The following is a 22,001-nucleotide window of genomic DNA, read 5'->3' on the forward strand; positions in this document are numbered from 1 at the left end:
CCCCTGGTTGTTTTTCTCTTCCACAACCTCCACCTCCTCCCTTCATCTCTCTATCTGCTCAGCATGTAATGATACGTCTCTGCTTAATTAGTGAAAATTACCGAGGATAAACCCACAGCCTGTGATTAGTGTGATGTGAGTGGGTAGGTGGCCTCTTTCATGATCTTCTATGAATGAAGCCTGTTGGCTCCCCGGTCCCCGACCTTCTGCCTCGTTTCAGGTGTTTGAACGCATGAGGGTGTTTGATTGATTCAGTCGGCGCAGCTCCACATCTGGCTGCAGCTGTAACAGCAGCAGCTCTTCTAAAGTCAGAAAGCTGAGTGTATTAGGAGGTGATTTCCTTGATGGGCCCACTTTTACTGCATTTTGAGCAAAAGTACCAAAAACCTGTCGTTGCAGGGACTTTAAAGAGTCAAAAATTTCGTTTCGTATTTGATTGATGATCTTTGTTTGTAGTAATCCTCCGATGGTACAGGATCGCCGGAAAAAGCCACAGGCTTCAGCCAATTCCTTTTTCGGTTGCTGGACAGTTAATTCTGCGGACCGTCCAATCACAGACTGCATTCAACAGCGAGTCACACGCAGTCAAATCGAAGAACTGCCAAACAATGAAAGGTGAAATCATTTTGAAAAAAGGAGCAAAAGTGTTTGCTCGCTGCCATAAAACCAAAACAATTGCCAGTCGGTCCGGTCGTGAAAGGGTTAAAATGACACGTCTTGACTGCGTCAAACGCAACTGCACTGAGAAGTCTTTGAGATTTGTATTTTCTATATCTTCAAGTGACATTTTGTGGGCCCGCCTGCTGATTGTTGTTCAATCACCTCTCAAATATCATCCATCAGTCACGGCTCGTGTCTGACAAGCTTCTCTTCCTGCTTCCTGATGAAATGTGTATTTTTCACAACACGCCACCACGAATGCTGCTGGTTTGATGCGTTCCAGAGGACGAGAATATGTTTTACTCGCTTTGGTGGATTTGAATAAAACACTTTCCGAGTCTCTTGTGCTACAAACTCTGACGTTCATCTTCTTACAGATCAATTCTCTTTGTTTTGATTCACCGTCTTTCGCCTCCGTCTCGTTCAGCAGATTTAACCCAGAGAAGACTCCATCCATCTCACCAGACTTTTTTTTTTTCATTACCCGGCAGTCTGACCTGAGATGTGAGAGGATTGGATGGTCGTTTTATTACCAGCTATAAGTCCACAAGGCTGGACTGTGACAAGACACCCACACGGGGGGGGGGGGGGGGGGGGGGGGGGGGGGTCAATCATGTTCCCGCTCTTTAATCAGTAAATCCAGTCCATAATTTCCTTTTTTAATCACGAGAAGGGGAGGGGAGGGGAGGGGAGGGTAAATCTCATGTAAGGAGGACTTGTTCTTTCTCACCGCTCGCCTAAATAGTCCCCGATGACCGTCTTGTTGAGCCCCTCGCCTTTGTAGAGGAACTGAGCGATGTCTTCGGGGTTGTGTTGGAGGAGGTCGTTCTCCAGCAGGAACTGGATTCCCTGGAGAAGAAAGACGAGAGAGCGAGACGACAATCACAGATGTATGATGGGAAATGACTCAGCAGAGAGAGGATCGCTCTCATCGCTGGCGCTCAAACAAACATTTATTTCAATTTCAGCCGTGCTGCCCTGCGGCCTTGAAGAAATCACGATACCTTTTTAGGATCCATGTTGAATTTCTTCCTGCCCATTGCGATTTGTTTGTTCCTCTGTGACGTTTTACTGAAACACAAACCACAGGTTTAGGAGGGAGACGTGCTGCATTCACTCAGGAGCAACACTGACAATCGTATTCAGACAAATCAGACGGGAAAATGTACCCAGGAGATTATTTCCCGCTACAGCTGCCCTGATTACAGACATGTCTGTTCACGCTGGAATCTAATCTGAAAACATGGAGTACACACACAAAACAGTCTGCAGACATCAGACTTCTGTAATGCAGGCGACACAAACGCACAGGGTGTTAATCACACACACCGTGAACACGACAAGGATTAATCTAAGGAGAACGTGGCTGATTGATTTATACAGCGTCATACACTGTAACGTCTGAAAATGTTAGTTTTACACAATCGACCTGTTATCATACATCCCCGTGTCAATAACACACCTGACAGAATGTTTGATAACATACCCACACAAACTCTCCAGGTTGATAAGTTTGGGGTCAGAACTCCATTGAAAGTTACTATATAATGTCATATTTGCTTAATCCACATGTGTTAAACACAGAAAACTATTTATGACTGAAGGAAAATAAGTGAAGTATTTCAATTATTACAGTACTATAGATTAGAATAGATTGAAGTATGATACAATACATGAAGAAAAGATACAGTATAAATCATATGATGAAATGTACGATCCATAATAAAATTCAGCACAATATAATATGTAATACGATATATGACACGAGCCTGAACAAGATAAAGCAGAATAGAAGATGGATGGATGGATGGATGGATGGATGGATGGATGGATGGATGGATGGATGATGAGTGATATAATATGACAATACATGGATATGTGATACATGGTAGAATATGGAATGCAATAGAGACGAATACTAGATATGATATACCATCAAAAATACAATATGTGATACAATGTGTATTATGGTAAACAAATAACTGTGATATATCATACACAATATATGATATGATATGATACGATATGATATGATATGATAAACATCGCTTCCATTTTCTATCTAAAACTATTTTTCTTTTCAACAGATTCATCGTTCTCTTCATCCTGACACGTTGCCATTCTTTCTCCTGCAGCTCACAACGTAAGTTTACCTTTTTTGCAGATTACCGACACTTTATATATGTATTTCTTTTTTATTTTATATTCTTTTTAAATTCATGAAAGAGTGATACACTTCAAATATAAATAATTAAACTGAGTAGTTTTGTGACAAAAGTGAATGAAATTCAGACTCACCTCACTTTAAAACATAAAGAAATATAACCCGTTAAAATCAGGTTCCCTTGGTTGGGAATCACTGCTATAAGATATAAAGGACGATATGACAAACAATATACCAACATTATGATGCCTTGCAATATTGTATAAAATACAATATGAGATACAACACCAGATGATGAAATACTGACGATGGTGTGAGACATATGCAACATATTTTTGATATATAATATATTGCAATACCATATATAGTATGACATTTCATCATTATAAAATGATAAATAATGCAATGCACCTTCTCATATTGTCTCTGATTGAGGAACCTCTGATGGCTTAAAAGAAACCGACTGTGTCTTGAACTCTACACGACCACTAATAAAATGAACCTTTATGATCATGTGGCCACGACGGCCGCCAACTTCCCATGGGCTCGCCACCCGCAGGAAGGTTCTTAATTGGTGCGCTGTGATCTGGGTGGCAGAGGACTGCCACCCCCGCGACCCGGAAACGGATAAGCGGAAGAAAATGAATGGATGGATGGACGATTGTGTGGAGACTCTTTGGGACAGGTCGCCGCTTTTGAAACAAACTTTTTTACTGGAAAAAGCTCCAAGTGATTTAACAGAAATATGAAAACAAGTCCAGACAGAGCCGTCAGCAGAGCGACGGATAACGAAAGTGTAAAGAGGAGGTGCAGTGGAAGGACCGTCGCCTGAAACTGCACCAACGTATGTGAAGCCTCTTTTACCTTTCTCCAACACACGTCAGCTGCTCGATCTCCGTCATGACTTCTGCAATCTCAAACTTCAACCTCTGAGAGGGCGAGAGAAGACAACAGGGTGTGAAGCATGAGATGGGGCGAAGAGCAAACGAGACAAAACATGAGGAGGCTGGTCGCATCAATATCAAAATACTGTAATAAACACAGGCGCTGTCAGCTCCTCAGCTTACGAGTTACTGTATATGTCACACCTCGATATCGTCGAGCAGCTCTCTCTTCCTCCGTCGGATGTTTGAGAGCTCATCCCTCTCCTCCAGGGACAGATCCTCAGGAACTGAAACACATGATGGAGAAAACACAGCAGCCCTTCAGTCTCACACTCGAGTACAAATGAGTTTCCACTCAGCTCCGGCTGCTTCCTGCACGGCAGAGAAAAAGATCACGGGTCAAGTGATGGGATTGCAAAATGATGAGGAGAACAAAAAAAAAAATTAAAACAGAACAGAGCTCTAAATCTAATCTAGTGGAGATGGAATATTAGCTTCAAGATTAACCCATCGGATGCGGTGAAAAGACGGGAGCTGCTGTGAGTGTCTCTGTCGCCTGCAGATTGAAAGAGCCTGCATGTTCGTCTTAATCAACTCCAGAAACAAGAGAAGGCGAACGCTTAATTATTCCACTTGAAAGTGTTTGCCCCTTCCTCCCTTCTCCATTTGGCTCAGGGGAATATTCTATTAATAAAGCCAATCCAGATTAAGTTTTCTTCCATTAAATGTGAATTTGACAATTTAACACAGCCTACAACCCCGATGTCTTGGCTGTGGGTGTTTCAGCGCTCAGGGCAGAACAGGGCCGGATGAGTCGCTCTGTTTTCTCTCTCTTAATCTTCATGATTTCACTTCATTTTTTGGGGGGGGTTCATTAGGCTGGCGAAGGCGAACAACTCAACAGGAAAATGGTACATCCAGTATCACGAGCAGGTTTGTGCCGACATGTTGCTCAGAGGAGAAAAAAGAAAACAAACACTTATTTTCCCTCTGAGATGAAAAATCTGCGCCAATTAAAGTGAAACAAGGCCGGCCCGCTCACGAGGAAGCATTCAACCCACGGTTAATCTGACAGCTCGTAAACAGAGTGGCGTTCGGGGCAGCCAGGCGTCGTTATTCACCGACTGAACAGTGGCACAAACGGTGCTTCCCACCCTGGTTATGTAATCCTGAAGCACCATGGCGAGGGTCAGGTGAACGCCGGGGGGTTTCCTGTGTGGGCCGAGGTTTTACTGGCAGGATGTGAAACGCAGGAGACAATAAAAATTGTAATTAGCATCGCTAACCTCAAGCTACCTCTGCATGTTTATGCAATACATCTGTGAGACTGTGTGACTGTACGGCCAATTAATAAGCTAAATAAGGCTGGTTCAATGTTTTAAATGTACATGTTTTGGAAATTGCTTGAATTAAAGGTTGAAAGGAACCGTTCCTGTGTCCTGGAACAGGACTGTTGAATTAATTTCAACCTAAACATGATAGTAAATAACCTTTAAATACTAATTCTATGTTTTCTTTGTTTCAGTACGTCACCAAAAGTCTATATTTAACATACAGTTTAACAGACTTCATTTAATGAAAACCTGAACTTGTTGATGTGCTCAAAGAAAAATAAGTGAATTAACATTTTCATAAAGGAGTCATATTATGTCAAAGTCACTTCCTAAAGGTTCTCCAGCAGTATTAATCATCCCCAAACCTGGACTGACGCCCCAGAAGTGAAGACAGTCTGTCCTCTCTCTCCCTGGCTTGTTTCAGGTTTTAAAAAGTGTGTTGCTTCAACCAGCCAATCAGAAATCAAACCCTATATAGTGTCATCAGGGGTTTAGCCAATCACAATCAAGGTAGGCTCCTCCCTTTGACTCCTCCCACAATGAGGCGGCTCTGCTCTGACACATGGCACCACGAGAGGAAGTACTCCAGCTCACACAGACACAGCAGATTCTGAATGCGGCTCCTATGATCCAATATTCAAATGAGGAAAATCAAAGAGAAGCTGGGCAATAAACTTGTACTGAATATAAGGTTTTTGGACAAACACATATAAAATATCATTGAAACTCCTTGAAAACACACTTGTATTGTTTCTTGCTCGGATTCCGAGTGTATTAAATTTCCACTCTTGAAATAGTAAAAATATAAAATAAGGTTACGTCCCTGAATGTGGCCCGACGCCTTTAACCTGTGATGAGGAGTGAAATCGCTCTAAATGTCGACGTGTTTGACTCACATGCCACCATGTCGCCTGCAGGCCTGCTGCTTTTCCCAGAATCCTGCAGGATGACACATCCTGGGACTGAATAGCCCGAAGTTTGAGCTCAGATTTTAACAAGTGACTCATTAATTGAGGCGACACTGATCACAAACAAAACAGAAATACATTTTCTGTTTCAGTGTTTCGTTCAGTCGACTGTCATTGTGCTCATTTCTGGTTTTGGATTGTGTCACCTGCAAAATTATTATTTTTTCTACAAGATAAAATGGATCATATTAGGATCCGTCTTTGTGCTCAGAGGAGGCAGCAGACAGTCCCATGTTTTCATTAGCCTCGGGTCGTGCATTAGCAGATTGAGATTTCCAATAACTGAAACAAGGAGCACGATTACAATCTGGACTCGTTACAAATCTAATGAGAAGCAGCGGATGCTCCCCTTAATAAAAATCTCACACACTTAATGGAAAGATATCGTCATTATCTTCGATCTGGCTGTTCTAAAAGGATCTACGTTCTACAATAAGAGTGTTTCAAACCGTACCGTTGGTTACAAAGGAGGCTATAAATCCCTTCATGTGAATATTTTCGTTTAATTGATGGAGGGTCTTCTACAGAGGTTGTCCACCAATTACATTATGAACACACTGCCACCCCCCCCCACCCCCCCAACCTTGTTGGAGTTACAAAGGAAATGGGTTTAATGTCTCCAGCAGACAGAAGCAGTCACGGGGTCGAAGCTGGCCGCTGCCTTTCTATTGGCTCAAACTAAACAAACCTGCGCTTGAATGATAATCCATCAAAATCAATTAAAGTGTGAGTCACTGCTTCATAGTAAACAGAAGACCTTGGAGCGTTAGACGGAGCAGAAGCTGCAGTTTGTGAGGCTGTCGCTTCACTAGACTCCTCAGAGAAATCCAGGATCCGGGAGCGCCGGATCGACGGGGCGGCTTTGGAGGGTCCGGGGGTTTTAAGCTGCCGCATGTGTGCCGACGCACGCAACCAGGGGCTCCAGTCATTTCCCCCCCTTAAAAAACGAAATCCCTCAAAATCTACTTTGAGGACTAAATCCTCTGCATCTCCTCACACCCAAAACTAACAACTGTCATCGACCACCCACTGAAAGCAAAGGATTTAATAGTCTTTAAACCGGTGCCGGGAAGGCTTCGACAAACCGTCAACATTTGTATTGAAAAGTTCTACTGCGTTCGTTTGGGTCAATACGATGAAATCAGTGCAGGACTGAAAAAAAATAGAAAATAAAGAAAAGGACAAGTGTCTGAATGGCTCGAGATTTAGGAAGGCAGAAATGAGAATCCAGCGTCACTTCACCCTGGCCCTGGGCCCAGTTGTCACGGATTCATGTGACTGATAGGAGATCTGTCCAGATCCACTGCTTTTAAACTTGGACTGAGACTTTGACTTTAGAAGTCGATGAGCCTTGTTAGAGCCTGAAATGTAACAACGACCCGAATCGTGATAAAAATGTGTGTAATAAAACAACTGGTCGATAATGCAACAAGACGCTGAGCCAAAAACTTAAAAAGGCTAAATATTTTTCCCCTAATAGTGTAATATTCTTTTCCCCATCATAAAATGAGTAAAGGATTTATGGATTGGACTTGAACTTGACCTGCTTCAATTTGAATAACATTGAAAGAACTATTTGTTTTTTCCTATGTCTGTATACAGTTTATAGTATTTATGTATAATTGCTGTTGCCCAAGTCATTTATAATCTTCTGTTTTCTATAATCTGTAATCTATTCAACCAACCATCAGTACAAAATAAAGCATGAACATGAAGCATATTAAGATCACATTTAATTTATTGTTAAATCTTTTTACATTATTGGGCAGTTATTACATTTCAGGTCTTATCGCATTATATTTTATAACAGTTTGCGTTGTTATAACATATTGGGCTCTAACAAGCCTTAAAAAATCTATTAATTAATTAAAAAAATAAAAAGAGAACCGTGTTACCCAGCCTGGCTGTTATGAATCCTGCTGTGTCACATGCAAGGAAGGAAAACTTTTACTGGATCTGGACTCTAATCTGCAGCCCGCCGCCCCAAATCTCCCTCCAACTGTGGACAAAGACCTGCTCTGCATTACAGCCCAGGTCCTACACACACACACACACACACACACACACACACACACACACACACACACACACACACACACACACACACACACACACACACACACACACACACACACACACACACACGGCCAGCTGGCGCTAATCCCACACACTCGTCCTCGCCGTCGCTCTGTGAAACCAATGCGACTCTGTCAGGAAGTGTGATGTACTCCAGCATATACTGACTCCACGCTCAGTACATGAAACGGTGTGTGTGTGCACTACAGTTATCTGCTGAGGCCCTTTGGCACCGAGCCACCAAGCAGGAACGCTGGGACACCAGCAGGGTGGCGCCGATACGGAGGGTGGAAGATCCCGCAACGCTGAAGTCGACATGTATGGGCATAAAGCGCGCCCTCACACCAGCATACGGCTCTGTGATATTACCTTTCTGGTATTTCTTTATTCCAAAACGATACGTTGACACAAACCACATGTCTGGTATGATGCAGTACTGAGGTCTGCAACCTTCCCAACCAAATGAGCGGTGTTTGTGTGTCCCACCATATAAAACTCCTCCAGAGCTGCAAAACATTTTCCGCCTTCAATTTCAAAATAAGAAAGTATAAAACCTTGCTGTATTTACAAAGAGATTATGAAATGAAAGCACTTTAATCAGGAAAAAGAGATCTTTTATTTCTTAAAATTTTTTGAGCAGGTTTAGCCGTTTAAGCCATTTCAGCCATTTGTGCTACAACTTTGGTTGTTTTATCCATTTTTAACCGGAAAAGCCGTTATACAAATTTTTGCAGATTTAGGCTTTTTTTTTTTTAATCAGGTTTAGCTGTTTTAGCTGATAAATCCTTCCAATCATCACTTTTTTTTTTTTTTTTTGCTCTTTCACTCCAAATATGACACATCCAAGGCCAAGGAGTCTGTCCACATTGACTGAAACTCTATTTTCCTCTCAACTTCATCCGTATTTAGATTCCTGCCTGCTCAGCTCACCGAGGGGTGTGGCTTAAAACCTCATCATCCGTCACCTGCAGGTGGCAGCAAAAGGTCACAAAGTTGTGTGTTGTGCCCCGTTTACAACGTTTTCAAGTGACACTGCAGAACTTGCGCAGTGTCCGTTTACAGTGAGTCTGAAAATACAACTTTTCGAAAACACTCCGACTACGTCTCCATGGAAACGAGGGAAGCTCTGCTCCTGCATGCACACCATGGCTGTAGTGAAATAGTTCTTCTGCACATGCTCAGTAGAGCTAATCAGAACAACGTTTCTTCCGTCGTGTCATGACTTCCAGTCCTTATTCTCCTGGACTTGGTACTTTTATTTTGACAGCCACCGTAATAACAATCCAACTTGGTTCATCAAGAGCTTTGTTCTAAATGCTTGTGATTGTCAATATGACGACCAGACTAGGATTATATAAATAGGTGTCTCTAACACTATTGAAGCTGTGGCCCAGTTTATAGAGTCGGTGGTTTTCAAATCACTTCATTCCTCATGTCTCTCAATGGTTTGACACATCTTTCATATCTTCTGTCACCACTGGTGTGTGAGCGTCACAGGGTGAATCTTGTAAAGAGTGTTGAGACTCCTCAAGAGGTCAAATTTAAAATAGGAGTAAAGTCCAGTTACATTTTACGATCAGTTCCGATCAGCTTTCAGTAGCTTTCGTGCAACATGCTTCCCTTCTATCACACAGAATTTAGACTGACGGACGTATAAATGGGCAGATGTCAGATAAACAGAGAGCCTGGGGTCGGCCGCTGTTACCAGGAGGACGCATAAAAATGTGACGCACAAGATGACGCATTCAAATCACTGTTTCTCCAGCCAAGAGACCAAACGCCCGAAAAATTAAAATCTACTTTTGCAAAGGAAATAAGAGTCATCATTCTCTTGAACGGTGACTCATGTGATGTGATGAAAATAGCTTTTAATTCTATTCAGTTCTCCTCTGCACGCTTAATGACTTTATCCCGGAATTTCAACTCGACCATATTTACAATGCATATCATATCAATTATGCACGCGTTATTGTAGCTTGTTCATTATTCAGCATCAGACATTCCCTTCGCGTGAGAAGCAGAGGTTTTGGGAACCAACATGGCTTCCAGTTTTGAGCTACCTCCGGGGTCACGGGCAGAATCTGGGGCTCGGGGAGCTGAAGAGCCCTCGCACTGATTGCTCCCGTTAATCTGACGTTTTTGGAGAGGAGGCCTCCTGCTGTGAGTGCATTTGTTCAAGCATTTCGGATGCATGGGAGGTAGTCTGCTCTCAATGTCCTCTTATATCACACATCTGCTCGGCATCAGCTCTGTGTCAATATTTGATTGGATGAGCGAGGCCAGCAGGATCTGAGGGGGGCTTCCCTGTCCACATGCCGGCAGCCAAAGTAACCAGAATCTGATGATTTGATTGGACTGAGAATGGGAGAGAAGGAAGGTGTTTCTTCTGGCATTCAGGCAGGATGAGGGGCTTTTTACTGGCCGAGTGCAATCCAAGTATCCCCGTGGACCTCTGATCGTCTTCCTGTAGAAAGCAGCTGTGGAGGTGCTTCATTATTGTTTTTCATTTTTACTCACTCACAGGACCAGAGTGTCTCACATTAGGCCAAAAGATGTGCAACATGGCTTTTTAACACCTTCATAAACCTGCAGTGTGGAATCTAATGTGAGATGTCTTTTGTTATGACATGGTGGATGACTTGATTTTAAATAGACAAAACTACTGTCAGGCAGGTGTGTTTAAAGTTCTCCTGTTCTCCATTGTTTCAACTCCTCCTTCTGGTCTGGTCGGTCCAGAAATCTTCAGTATTCTAAGTTTCTAGCTCCTCCTTGATTTTCCTCATTTGAATATTGGATCATAGGAGCTGGATTCAGAATCTGCTGTGTCTGTGTAAGCTGGACTGGCTCCGCCCACACATGCCCATCTTGGGAAGAAGAGGAAGTACTTCGTCTCGTGGTGCCATGTGCCAGAGCAGAGCTGCCTAATTGTGGGAGGAGTCAAAGGGAGGGCCTACCTTGATTAGGATTGGCTAAACCCCCGATGACACTATATAGGGTTTGATTTCTGATTGGCTGGTTGGAGCGAGACACTTTTTAAAACCTGAATCAAGCCAGGGAGAGAGAGGACAGACTGTCTTCCCTTCTGGGGCGTCCGTCCAGGTATGGGGACGATCAGTACTGCTGGAGAACCTTTAGGAAGTGGATTTTGCACAATATGACCCCTTCCAGGTATACTGCAAGAAAACAGCTGAGTTCCTTTTCAATGTCTTTTTTTTTTTTAGTTAACAATTTATTTGATACAGATATGTAACTGACATGTTGCAGACATGTTTGTAGCTTTCATTTAATTTGATCCTCACGTGAGACTTTTTTCTGAAATTAAAAAAACCAAAACAAACCTGAATACACCGAGCAGAGCCAATGCTCCTTTATGTTGCACCAGCATTTTATAATATTATTGAGAAACTGAACCTCCACAGCCTCAGAGCTGATTTGAATCCCCACTGTCCCTGCAGACGTGGCTGGAAAACAATAATAAGATGATAAACTCGGAGAGGCGACATGCGTCCCACAGATTTATTTCCTGAGCGATACCTGTGCTGCTTCCTGCAGACGTCAGCCGACTGGCAAGTCACAAAAGATCTAATCCTTCATCTGCTTCCAGCGCGCTCACCTACATTATTGCGATGGTTATCGTGCCTCCGTGCAATTTCAAACTCTGTAATAGATGCTTTTCATTCTGCACACAATAGATGTGGGTTTTGATGTTTCCAGTGGAGGTGACGGCGTTCAGCCGCTGAGGGTCGACCCAGAGAACCATCATCATCATCATCATCATCAAACTTTGCTGAGTGGATCAGGACTCGTGTCGGTCCGGAGATGCAGGAACTTCCTGTGGCGGCTGCCCAGAACAACACAGCGGATCATTTTCACAACGAGACCAGGGACGATGCAGAAACCTCCCCGAGTGTGAAAGTACAGGAAGTGACGGCAGCGGCTCAGTAACAGATCCTGGTAAATATCTCATGACCTCCTGCTGAATCAAAGATCTTTCATTTAAAACGGCTTCATTCTCATCCAAATCGAGTCCAAACAAAAGTTACACTCAACCAAAGGCAGGAAGTGAAATGAAAATCTGCCAGGAAATGTTATCAAGAGATATAGATATATAATGTTAACCATACATTATTTTCACAACTATTAAAAAACATGTTTTTTTTTCAATAATAATTAAAGTTCTGTGAGATTAAAGGTGCATTTTCTATCATTAGAGGACATTTTGGCAAATGACAAACCCACGTAAATATTGCAATGGGTTTATTATTATTAACACAAAGTCACAATTCTCTGATCATAAACTAAGATTCGGTGTTTGTTACTGTGAAGTGAAGCTCCAACCAACAAGCCCAGGTACGTGATGGAGGCTGACAGCGAGTGACGGTGAGAATTGGCCGGTTCTTTTCCATTTCTATTCAATCAGAGGCCAAGAACAACAGGTGAGGCCTGCAGCACTGCCTGCAGAACTCTCCCCCTCTCCTCTCCCATCTGTGTGGTCAGCTGGACCCCCGGTTCTGGGTTGTCTTCTCCCTCCCTCCACTTGGAAAGCAGTGCCTCTCCTCCGCCGCTCTCTGCCCGCATTCCTCCACAAACTCCTTTAATTTGCCTTTTGTCTCCCACGTCAAAGAGCTTCTCCTCTTTACGGCTCCCGGCAGCAACACTTACAGTCCTGCAGTTTGTTTCGACTCCGTGCACATCAAGCGCCGCCGCCGCCCTCTTGTTTGTGTGCTGGTCGTGTTACATGTGGCGTAACGTCCTGTGTGTTTAATCTTCTAGTGTTGCACCACAGAAACCCATAATCTTGGCAGGCAAAATGAATTTCTGTTCTTTCTAAATCTCCCCATAAGCCTGTAAACAGCTCGGCCAGCCTACTGGGTCAACCAGCCCGATCATTAAGCGCACGTTTTAGCACATCTTTTATGTCCGAGTCGACATGTGCAAAACACACATTTGCAGAAACCTACCAGACTTTTTCTTTCTGGCTGCCGTAGGTCGTTAGGTAGAGTGAGTTACATCCAGCTCCAAGCTTTTAATACCAAAAGGGGTTTTCTACATCCAGGTCAACAAACAGTGGCACCAGAAATAGTGAAATATGTGAGATTTGGGTCACTTTTTCACCATTTTGCAGGTGATCTGATCGTAGAATGGACATGCCATTGATTTGATGATACGAATAACCTTCAGCAACACTTTAATAAAATATTCAATGTACGTTTGCATTTCAATGGGCTTATCCTGTCAGTGACTTTTCTGTGTGAAAACATTGCAGGATTTCTGCAGCCTTCATCGTGTACGTTTTCACCAACTCATTCACTAATGTGATGTTTCTCTCCTGCATCACTGATCTCCACTACGACCACTGCTGCTGTTCGAGTCTTATTATGTACTGGATCATCTATCGGTAAATAGATTCTACTTATTGAGCACATTTTCACCACCTCAAAGCCCTTTTTGAGATTCACAGTTTTATTTTTCCCTCGACCGAACTGAGCCACAGTTACCGCACTACTGGCAAATGTCACACAGATTTCAAAACATTATTTGTAAATGTAGTATTTACCTTATGCGTTCAATCTTGCAGACACTCCCAATATGTGTGAATGTAGATTATTTTGGGTTTAGAACTTTGAAATAGTAACAAATACTAAAAATAGCACTTTTAATCTTTGTATTAATATTTCATGACTGGTGGAAACCAACAGCCAAAGAACCGCTAAATGTCTAAATTCAATCAATGCTGAGTTACTATGATTCCATGATACAGTGCAGTACCTGTTTCAGTTGAAATGTTTATGACGTATGAAGAGTCTCAGGCGATCAGACTGAAAGATAAAACATGCAGACGAAGAGAGAAACAGATGTTTGAGCTCTAATTCGTCTCCGTGAAACTATTCAGCACCGACCGTTTATACACACACACACACACACACACACACACACACACACACACACACACACACACACACACACACACACACACACACACACACACACACACACACACACACACACACACACACACACACACACACACACACACACACACACACACACACACACACACACACACAATCTCCAAAAGCCACCTTATCTTGGGTTTCATGGCTGCCGGGGTTAATATGATATGAAACAACTGTGTGTCCTCAGATGTGCATTAAGTGTGAGGAAATGTGCAGAAGAAAGGTGTTTTGGGGTCTGGTGGGGATATTTGGTAGCAAAAGAAGACCCGGGTTAGTGGTTCTGCTCGGAGGCTGCAGAGTGAACGCCATTAGCTGCTGCAGTCAGATGTGATTTGTTATTTCAGCCCACGCTCACACGTCCAGTACAGAGAGCGCAGGAGAATTGAAGGAAAGGCCTTTTCCCATTCTACTTTTCTACTTTTCTCACGGTCAGAAAGAGAGAAGATACTCGCGTTATTACAACACTTTTGACAGGAAATGTGCCAAGGAAAAGACTCCCGGGACGTCGTAGACAAACATTTTCTGCACATTTTTCTTGGATTTGTACCTACAAAAACAAGGCTTGTGCTGCACAGATGCCCCAGTCATCCCAGGCAACTTCAATCAAGCTGCAACGGTTGGAAAATCTATTTATTTCATCTTTTCAATGCGGCAAACTAACCTAAAACAAGCATTTTCTCTCTCGCGCGTAAACCTGAGCTGCTGTACAGACGAGAAAACACAAGAAGTGTTAAAATCCATGGCCTCCATCCAGCCGCTCAGCTCTCCAGCCAATTTCTGCTCCTGTGTTCTTTCCACTCCTCCATCCAGCTATACAATGACGCTAAAAATAGACGCCAGTAATAAAAACACTATTCGAGCCTGTTGCTGATTCCATCCATTTTGAGGCCAGGCCCCGTCTGCGATGTGGCGTGTAAACTGAGCGGAGGAGCGCCAACTCTGATTAGGGAGCGCCGTAAACATGTACTAATGAATCCCAGGCAACAACACAGAGACACAGATGCTACTTTCATTCAGCGTGCGGTTGAATGTAGAACAGACATGGAGGCTCGGTGGATCTGGACGCTCGTCTCCGACTGAAAGGCCTCGGCTCATTATCTGCAATCCAGTTAGGCACCAGATGAAATGAGCAAAAGTGATCAATCAAGCCCAATTTCAAAAGCCGAAACATCAACTTAGATGTGGGTTGTTTTTTTTTCATTTTGAGACAGTGCAACAGGTTAGAAACACAAAAGGGATTTTTTTTTGACTGACGTAAAACAGAAAAAACCTTTGCTTGCATTTTTTACGCTAAAGAAATAAATAAACCTAAGCTTTGATTTGCGATGGCACATTTATTAATTCTTTATTTTGGTCTCTGAATACTCAACTCGGACATTTCGCTGCATCATCGCTTATGCAAAGAAACCCAGATATCCCTGTTCACACCTCCTGGTGAACAGAGCTTTGATTTACAGACCAGCAACCGCATCACCGTCCCTCCTCTCACCACCTGTGGGATGAGGTTCCCTTTGCACAACATTTCAAGTGAAGAAATGCATCAATTTTGTGTTTTTGTTTCAGAAAAGCTTCATGTTGACATGACGATTTGAAAACGATGTCCGTTTTCACGAAAACAACACTGTGGTGCAGCAGCAGCAGCGCCTGCTGCATGACCGCTGTCGTGTGAATGGACCTCCAAAGGGCAACAGAAGTTTAACGTTTTCAAACGTTGTTGTGTAAACAGGCCCTAAGACCCCTGGGTACTCCACAACAGCATCCAAGAGCAAACGAAACACCCAAAAACTCAACTGGACCCACACAGTGTATGATTTTAATCCTATATAATAGAATAAACAGGTCATTTCATCAACTGAGAGCCGAAAGTGACTGATTCTCGTCACTTTAATATCCAAAAAAGCCTCTCAGTAGAGAAACTTCACTTCCCTCCGTCAGTCTAGATCCAAACTGTTCCTCCACATTTACTGTTTCAGTTTCACGAGAGCCGGCTTGCGGCTGCGTGAGCTGTTTGTATATTTCAGCTTAATCCTATAAAATACGACGGCATCTGTTGGCTCTCCACCCTGTTGTTGTCGGAGTGGTTCACTCATGCAGAACAAAACGTGGCCTCGGCTTTGAGCGTATGCTTTAGCATGCTTCGGTCGTGTACACGCAGGCGTGAGAACCCGGTGCCATTAACGCACGCATGTGAGGATAATGTGCACATTTTGTTGGCATGCAAAACAGCAGCTCAGGGCCTCAAAGCGCAGCTTCACTACTCGGTGGATTTACAGCCAAAAGTCTGAGAGGAGTCTGAAGAGTTTGCTGAACAGATCCTTTCGAAACGTTTTAGATGTCAGAGACGAGGGAAAGCTTAGATTTTGGTGTTAACGTACAGAAGACAATTTATGAATGATGATTAAAAACCTTGAAGTGTACAAGTTCACCCCAAACGAGCTTCTCTTGGTTGGTATGAACCCAGAGCAGAGACAGAGACAGCAACAAGTGCCTGTACTGCACCAGCATATCAAAGTGCGTGTGTGTGTGTGTGTGTGTGTGTGTGTGTGTGTGTGTGTGTGTGTGTGTGTGTGTGTGTGTGTGTGTGTGTCACTTAACATTGTTCACACACACGCACACGCACACACACACACACACACACACACACACACACACACACACACACACACACACACACACACACACACACACACACACACGAGTCAGCGGGAGGCAGCCAGAGAGCGAGAAAGTGATCCACACCTCTTAATTGGTTTATTTAGGGTAAGTTATTTCGACACTTCACTCTGCACAACGCTGCACGTTATCTGAATTTCCCATTCCAGACAGGCGTTCTGACCTCTGGTCACATGACTCACACACTGATATATGGAAAAGCTATGGTTTCACCCGCGCAGCTTCTTTGATAACGCAGGTATATATATTTATATGCCAGTCTTGAAGCTCTGCAGTCAGAAAATAGTGACTGATGGTCTCACTGTATCCTGAGAGCAGCTGGAGCTTAAAAGAAGTGAGCTTTTACTGACTGGGTGGATATTTATTTAGTATGTATGTATCTGTTCCTTTATTTTAACTACTTTTGTTTGACGCCTGATGTTTATCTTTGTCCACTTGTACTCTATATCGTATCTATATGAAAACATGCCTGCATTTCCATCTTAAATTGACCTCCCATCATGATTTACAAAAAGGAGGAATAACAACCAATGGTGACTGGATGAGTGTCAGCTGTGTGAAACCCCATGTGGAAGGCAACAAACGGTGGAACGTGAAGGCCAAAATGCATTTTGGAAGCATAAAACCCAAAAGCTAATGATAAGTTATGACTATTTTAAGTTATATTTTAAATCTGCATTCATATGCATGTTTTGCTCAACCAAACAAGCAAATGTCTGCTTGTGATATCACAATACTCAAAGAGTTATCTGTAACCTGCACAACCCTGTTAGACCCCGATCCCTCACCAATAAAACGAAGAAATAGCTCCCTTCTGAACAAAATTAACCTTTTTAAGGAGTCCATTAAGTCTATAAAATAGAAATAGCCCCCCGCCCCGTGAATTATGAATATGCTCAGTCAATTTCATGGCACATTATATTAGAATCTTCTCTATTCATCACAGCCACAAAAGAGAAAGAGAAATTTAAATTGCAGAGGTTTACCTTCTGGACAATATTTATATACAGTATACTGCCAAATTAATACTGGTCGGAACTGTAATGAAAACATATTGGCAGATAAAAGAATTACTTTCAAACATTGGCTCACATTCAGGGAGAAACATGTTGGCTTTGAGAGGTCACAAATGTGAATAATATGAAGGGAAAATTGTGGAAGTTCATTCGAGCATCTCGGCCAGCTCCGTTAATCTCCCAGTGTAACTGACAAACTCTTATCAGACTGCAGCCGTTTGTTTCCACCACACCGCCTTGGAAGCCCCGAGCCCAGCAGACAGTTTGGATTATCTGCTCAGGAGCCTGCTGCATGTGTGTGTGTGTGTGTGTGTGTGTGTGTGTGTGTGTGTGTGTGTGTGTGTGTGTGTGTGTGTGTGTGTGTGTGTGTGTGTGTGTGTGTGTGTGTGTGTGTGTGTTTGCTTCCACGCTTATCGTGGAATAACTGACTCCGAGCAGCGGCCACCGTGTGAGCAGGAATCTGCATTGTGCAGCTGCACTGGTTGAGTTGATTCAGCTTCAGCAGCAAATCGGGACTCCACAGGTCATCATGCAGTGCAGAGAGCATCTCTGCAGCCTGTTTGACACGGAGTGTGATTTTATCCTGCTTAACTTCCACTTTAATGATCGTTTACAGTCACTTCGCCAAGTTCAAGGCATATACGCTGGTCAATATTCCAACTAGTCCGATAAATAATTGAATGATCAAGCTCTGAGCCTACAAAGTGAGAATCAATGTTTCAGGACCTTTCTGTTCAGGTTGCATGTTCTTCCTGGACCTGCACAGGTTTTATCAGGTTGCATCAACAGCCATTTGACCTGTGATGGACTGAAGACCTGTCCAGAATTTATCCAACCCCCAAAGCATTTCAGAAGATAGATGATATCAGAAGCAGTTGGATTAAATGGTTTGAGACGGATAAAAACATCCGACTCTGTGAGAAAGAATAAACATGTTACTGCAAACAATTTGCTTCCAGGCCAAATATCAAGACGTATGAAGCTTATTAGTGTGTGTGTGTGTGTGTGTGTGTGTGTGTGTGTGTGTGTGTGTGTGTGTGTGTGTGTGTGTGTGTGTGTGTGTGTGTGTGTGTGTGTGTCTTATCACTTTCCTCCGGTTCACAGGTTTCAAAAGGCTCCACAGAGATAGAGACTTCAAAGCTTTGCAGCTCGACATCAAGATGGAAAAGAAGGAGCAGCACAGACAGAAAAAAAAGAAAGTGCCTGTTTGTAGTTTGTAGGTTTTTGGTTTTTTTTACCCTCCCGCATGACTTCGCCTTCTCCAAACGTGCGTCCGTGCGGACTTTCACCTGCGGGGATGGAGAGCTTAAACTAAACGCGCTGAAAAGGTGCGATGCTTCTTTGAACGTGTTTCTTTCCTGACATTTCGCAGAGATGTGGATTCATGACAACCGATCAGGACTGATTTATGGTGGCGGTGGCTCGAAATGAAATCAATAAGAACTGGCTCCTGTCCTCCGTGCGCCCTGACTCACACCCATCCATCCTCAGTCCCTCCGTCCAACAGGAAAACAGCCTTACCGTGATTGTCTTCATCCATATCGAGAGAAACGGGAGCTCCGGCAGCAGGAGGTTTTCTTCCGCCTCCACTGACACACAGACGAGCCGGTCGGCGGCGCGTCGGCAGGCGGACGGCTGAAGTGGACCGGTGCGCAGCTGTCAGCGGCTCGGAGGAGAGGAAACCAACCGGAGGCTGGGTGTGAACCGGAGGAAGGTCCGTGATGGAGGAGGAGGAGGAGGAGGAGGAGGAGGAGGAGATGTGATCGAGGAGGTGGGATGTGAGGCTCCTCTCGACTCCTGGTCCATCCTCAGCTGCTCCGTCCACGTTCACGTTAACGACACACCGCCAGGACGCAGGAAGCCCCGCCCCTGAAGCCCCGCCCCTGACCCCCCCCCAAAACACACACACACACACACACACACACACACACACACACACACACACACACACACACACACACACACAAACACACCCTATCTATCTATCTATCTATCTATCTATCTATCTATCTATCTATCTATCTATCTATCTATCTATCAGCTGTATGAACACAAAACGTCATGTTTTATTTCTCTTTGCTTGCATTCTGGTTGTAATTTTGCTTTTGGAAATTATCCACTCAAATTGATTGTGTGTGTTTATGCAACTTGTGCTGAAATTATAGACTATATATAAGTGTGTGTGTGTGTGTGGGGGGGGGGGGGGGGGGGGGGGGGGTCGTAGCGTTTCATTTTCTGAATGCATAAATCAATTAATTAAAAAGGCTGCACAGTAGCTGTGTGAATAAATAAATAAAGAAGAAAATGACCGACTGTTTGCAAGAGGCCCAAATGTTTAGAAATGTATAGAAAACAAAAGAAAAGAGAACAATAACCATGAGTTGTATTTACATTTGTCATAGTTTTAGTAAATTGATCACAGATTGTGTGAAGCAAAGATTTTCAGTTCAGGTTAGTGATTATAATGCACACAAACCCACTGCTGGCACATATTGCATCAGTAAAACTCCCAGAAATCCATTTATCCTCTATATCCACTTCATTCAAATCGAGAGACTTGATTGATCAGGATTCTTTTACAACACCAAGAGGACAAAAACATTAAAGATAAGATGTTTAAAATCAGATCAATCCCTTCATTGATCAACATTCTAGTAAATTAGAATAGAATTAACATGAATGCTCAATCGGGATATTTCCTCATTCTGACCTCATGTTTCCATGTTAGGTGACGCAGGTCTTTAATCGTTCTCTGTCCTGGACCATGTAATCATGACTCACTGACGCTTTCCCAGTTCCAGTCGACCCACAGCACATGAACATGAAGTTCACCCAGCGCAGGAAGGGAGGAGCACCAGAGGCTCATTGTGCGCCACTGCAGGGGCACAATAGAAGAAAGTTACAGAACAGGAAGTGGCGTGACGGGCCTCTCCGCAATATGTTCTATCACTCCTACAAAGCTGGGACTGTTATAAAACAGGCTTGGAAAATAGTAGCGTACGCCCACCTTGAGTTTCCCTTCTGGTGTCCAAATCCAAGTATATTTCTCCTGCTGCCTGTCAGCCTGACACAACAGCAGTCATTGTTTGTGACATAAGAAATGACCTCATTGTTACTGGAAATAATAAAGCATTTACACACTACGGTACCAATTTCAGCCTGGATAATGGACACAGTATTATATTCTATACAGGCAAGTAAGTGTTATTGGCAGATCAATCTTTATTTGAAAAAGAGCAGTGAATGTAATATAAACTGAAAAAAATTTACATACAACAGTCGTACCATTAGCAGCACATTTGCTTTATGAGGCAGAACCGATGAATAGTCAATCTTCAATAAGTTGGTCTAATTATTATTCTTTCCTGTATTCCTTTAAATGGATTACGTGGGGTTTTACTGTCAAACACAATATCTTCTCTCCCCTGAAATAAAAACACTGATGACCTCTCCCGTGTGTCTTTCTTCCATTAAAACAGGCATAAACAAGCTCAGTCTCCACAGCAGTGGAAGTTACAGTTAATCTGAAGCATGAATCGCTGCTCTCGCCCCTCGGACACCAGCGTCGGTTTCTTCTGAATCTTAACCAAGAAACTGAGAGGAGAAGTTAATTGGACGCAGGCCGTGTTTATTGTCGCCGCTCTGTTTCTTCACTTCTTCTTTTCCTTCGACGGAGGCTGAAGTTTGATCCTCGGGGGAAACGACAGCTGAAGGTTCTTGTTTTTTTTTTTTAGCCTTTATTTAGTCAGGAGAACCACATTGAGATTAATAATCTCTTTTACGAGTGTGTCCTGATGAACGCAGGCGTCCAGGCCAGAGCAGGAAGAGGCTCCATTTCCAGGCTCAGCGGCGCCGAATGGGTGGAACCCAACAAAAGCACTCTGAGTCAAAGAGGTCCTTCAAAAAGATAAAACCTCTCATCTCACCTCCAATCTCACTTAATATTGAAGAACCAGATGATTAGGAACAGCAAGAGTCATTATTTGATTATTTGTTTTGGAGTGATAAACACATGCATTGTACCTAATCTTCTTCACATTTAGTCACATGGGTGTTATTCTCTCCTGTTCAAAAGCAAGAAGGGAAAAAAAAAACCCATGACGTGATTGCAGTGTGAGCTGAACCAGAAGAGGGTTTCTGGTTTCATTCGGCACAGTTTTGGCGCTGAAGAGCAAATTGCACATCGACTCTGTATGAGTGGATGTGACGTTCACTTCTTCTGATTGTTTCCTGATTTAAAAAAAAAAAAAGGAGGAACAATCAAGTGTC

At 43.3% G+C, this 22,001-nt stretch overlaps 1 protein-coding gene across 3 annotated transcripts in view; it reads right to left on the reverse strand.

Annotated features, from left to right (window-relative positions):
- Positions 1 to 19,574, reverse strand: part of LOC308113982 (cytohesin-3) — a 35,764-nt gene extending 16,190 nt beyond the window's left edge. For 2 of the 3 annotated variants that reach the window (XR_013935584.1, XM_080470584.1), the window contains exons 1-5: positions 19,254 to 19,574; positions 3,913 to 3,995; positions 3,689 to 3,753; positions 1,665 to 1,731; positions 1,391 to 1,509 (exon numbers count right to left, since the gene is read on the reverse strand). Coding sequence is in view for 2 of the 3 variants with exons in the window: in XM_080470584.1 (XP_080326710.1) it covers positions 1,391 to 1,509; positions 1,665 to 1,731; positions 3,689 to 3,753; positions 3,913 to 3,995; positions 19,254 to 19,272 (353 nt within the window). In the remaining variant the exon portion in view is untranslated. Of the gene's footprint in view, positions 1 to 1,390; positions 1,510 to 1,664; positions 1,732 to 3,688; positions 3,754 to 3,891; positions 3,996 to 19,253 lie in introns of all 3 variants that reach the window. The other variant, XM_080470585.1, reaches the window with a different exon arrangement.
- Positions 19,575 to 22,001: the final 2,427 nt, after the last annotated feature.

The sequence above is a fragment of the Lipophrys pholis genome (genome assembly GCF_963383615.2).
Source record: "Lipophrys pholis genome assembly, chromosome: 1".
Classification (NCBI taxonomy): Eukaryota; Metazoa; Chordata; class Actinopteri; order Blenniiformes; family Blenniidae; genus Lipophrys; species Lipophrys pholis.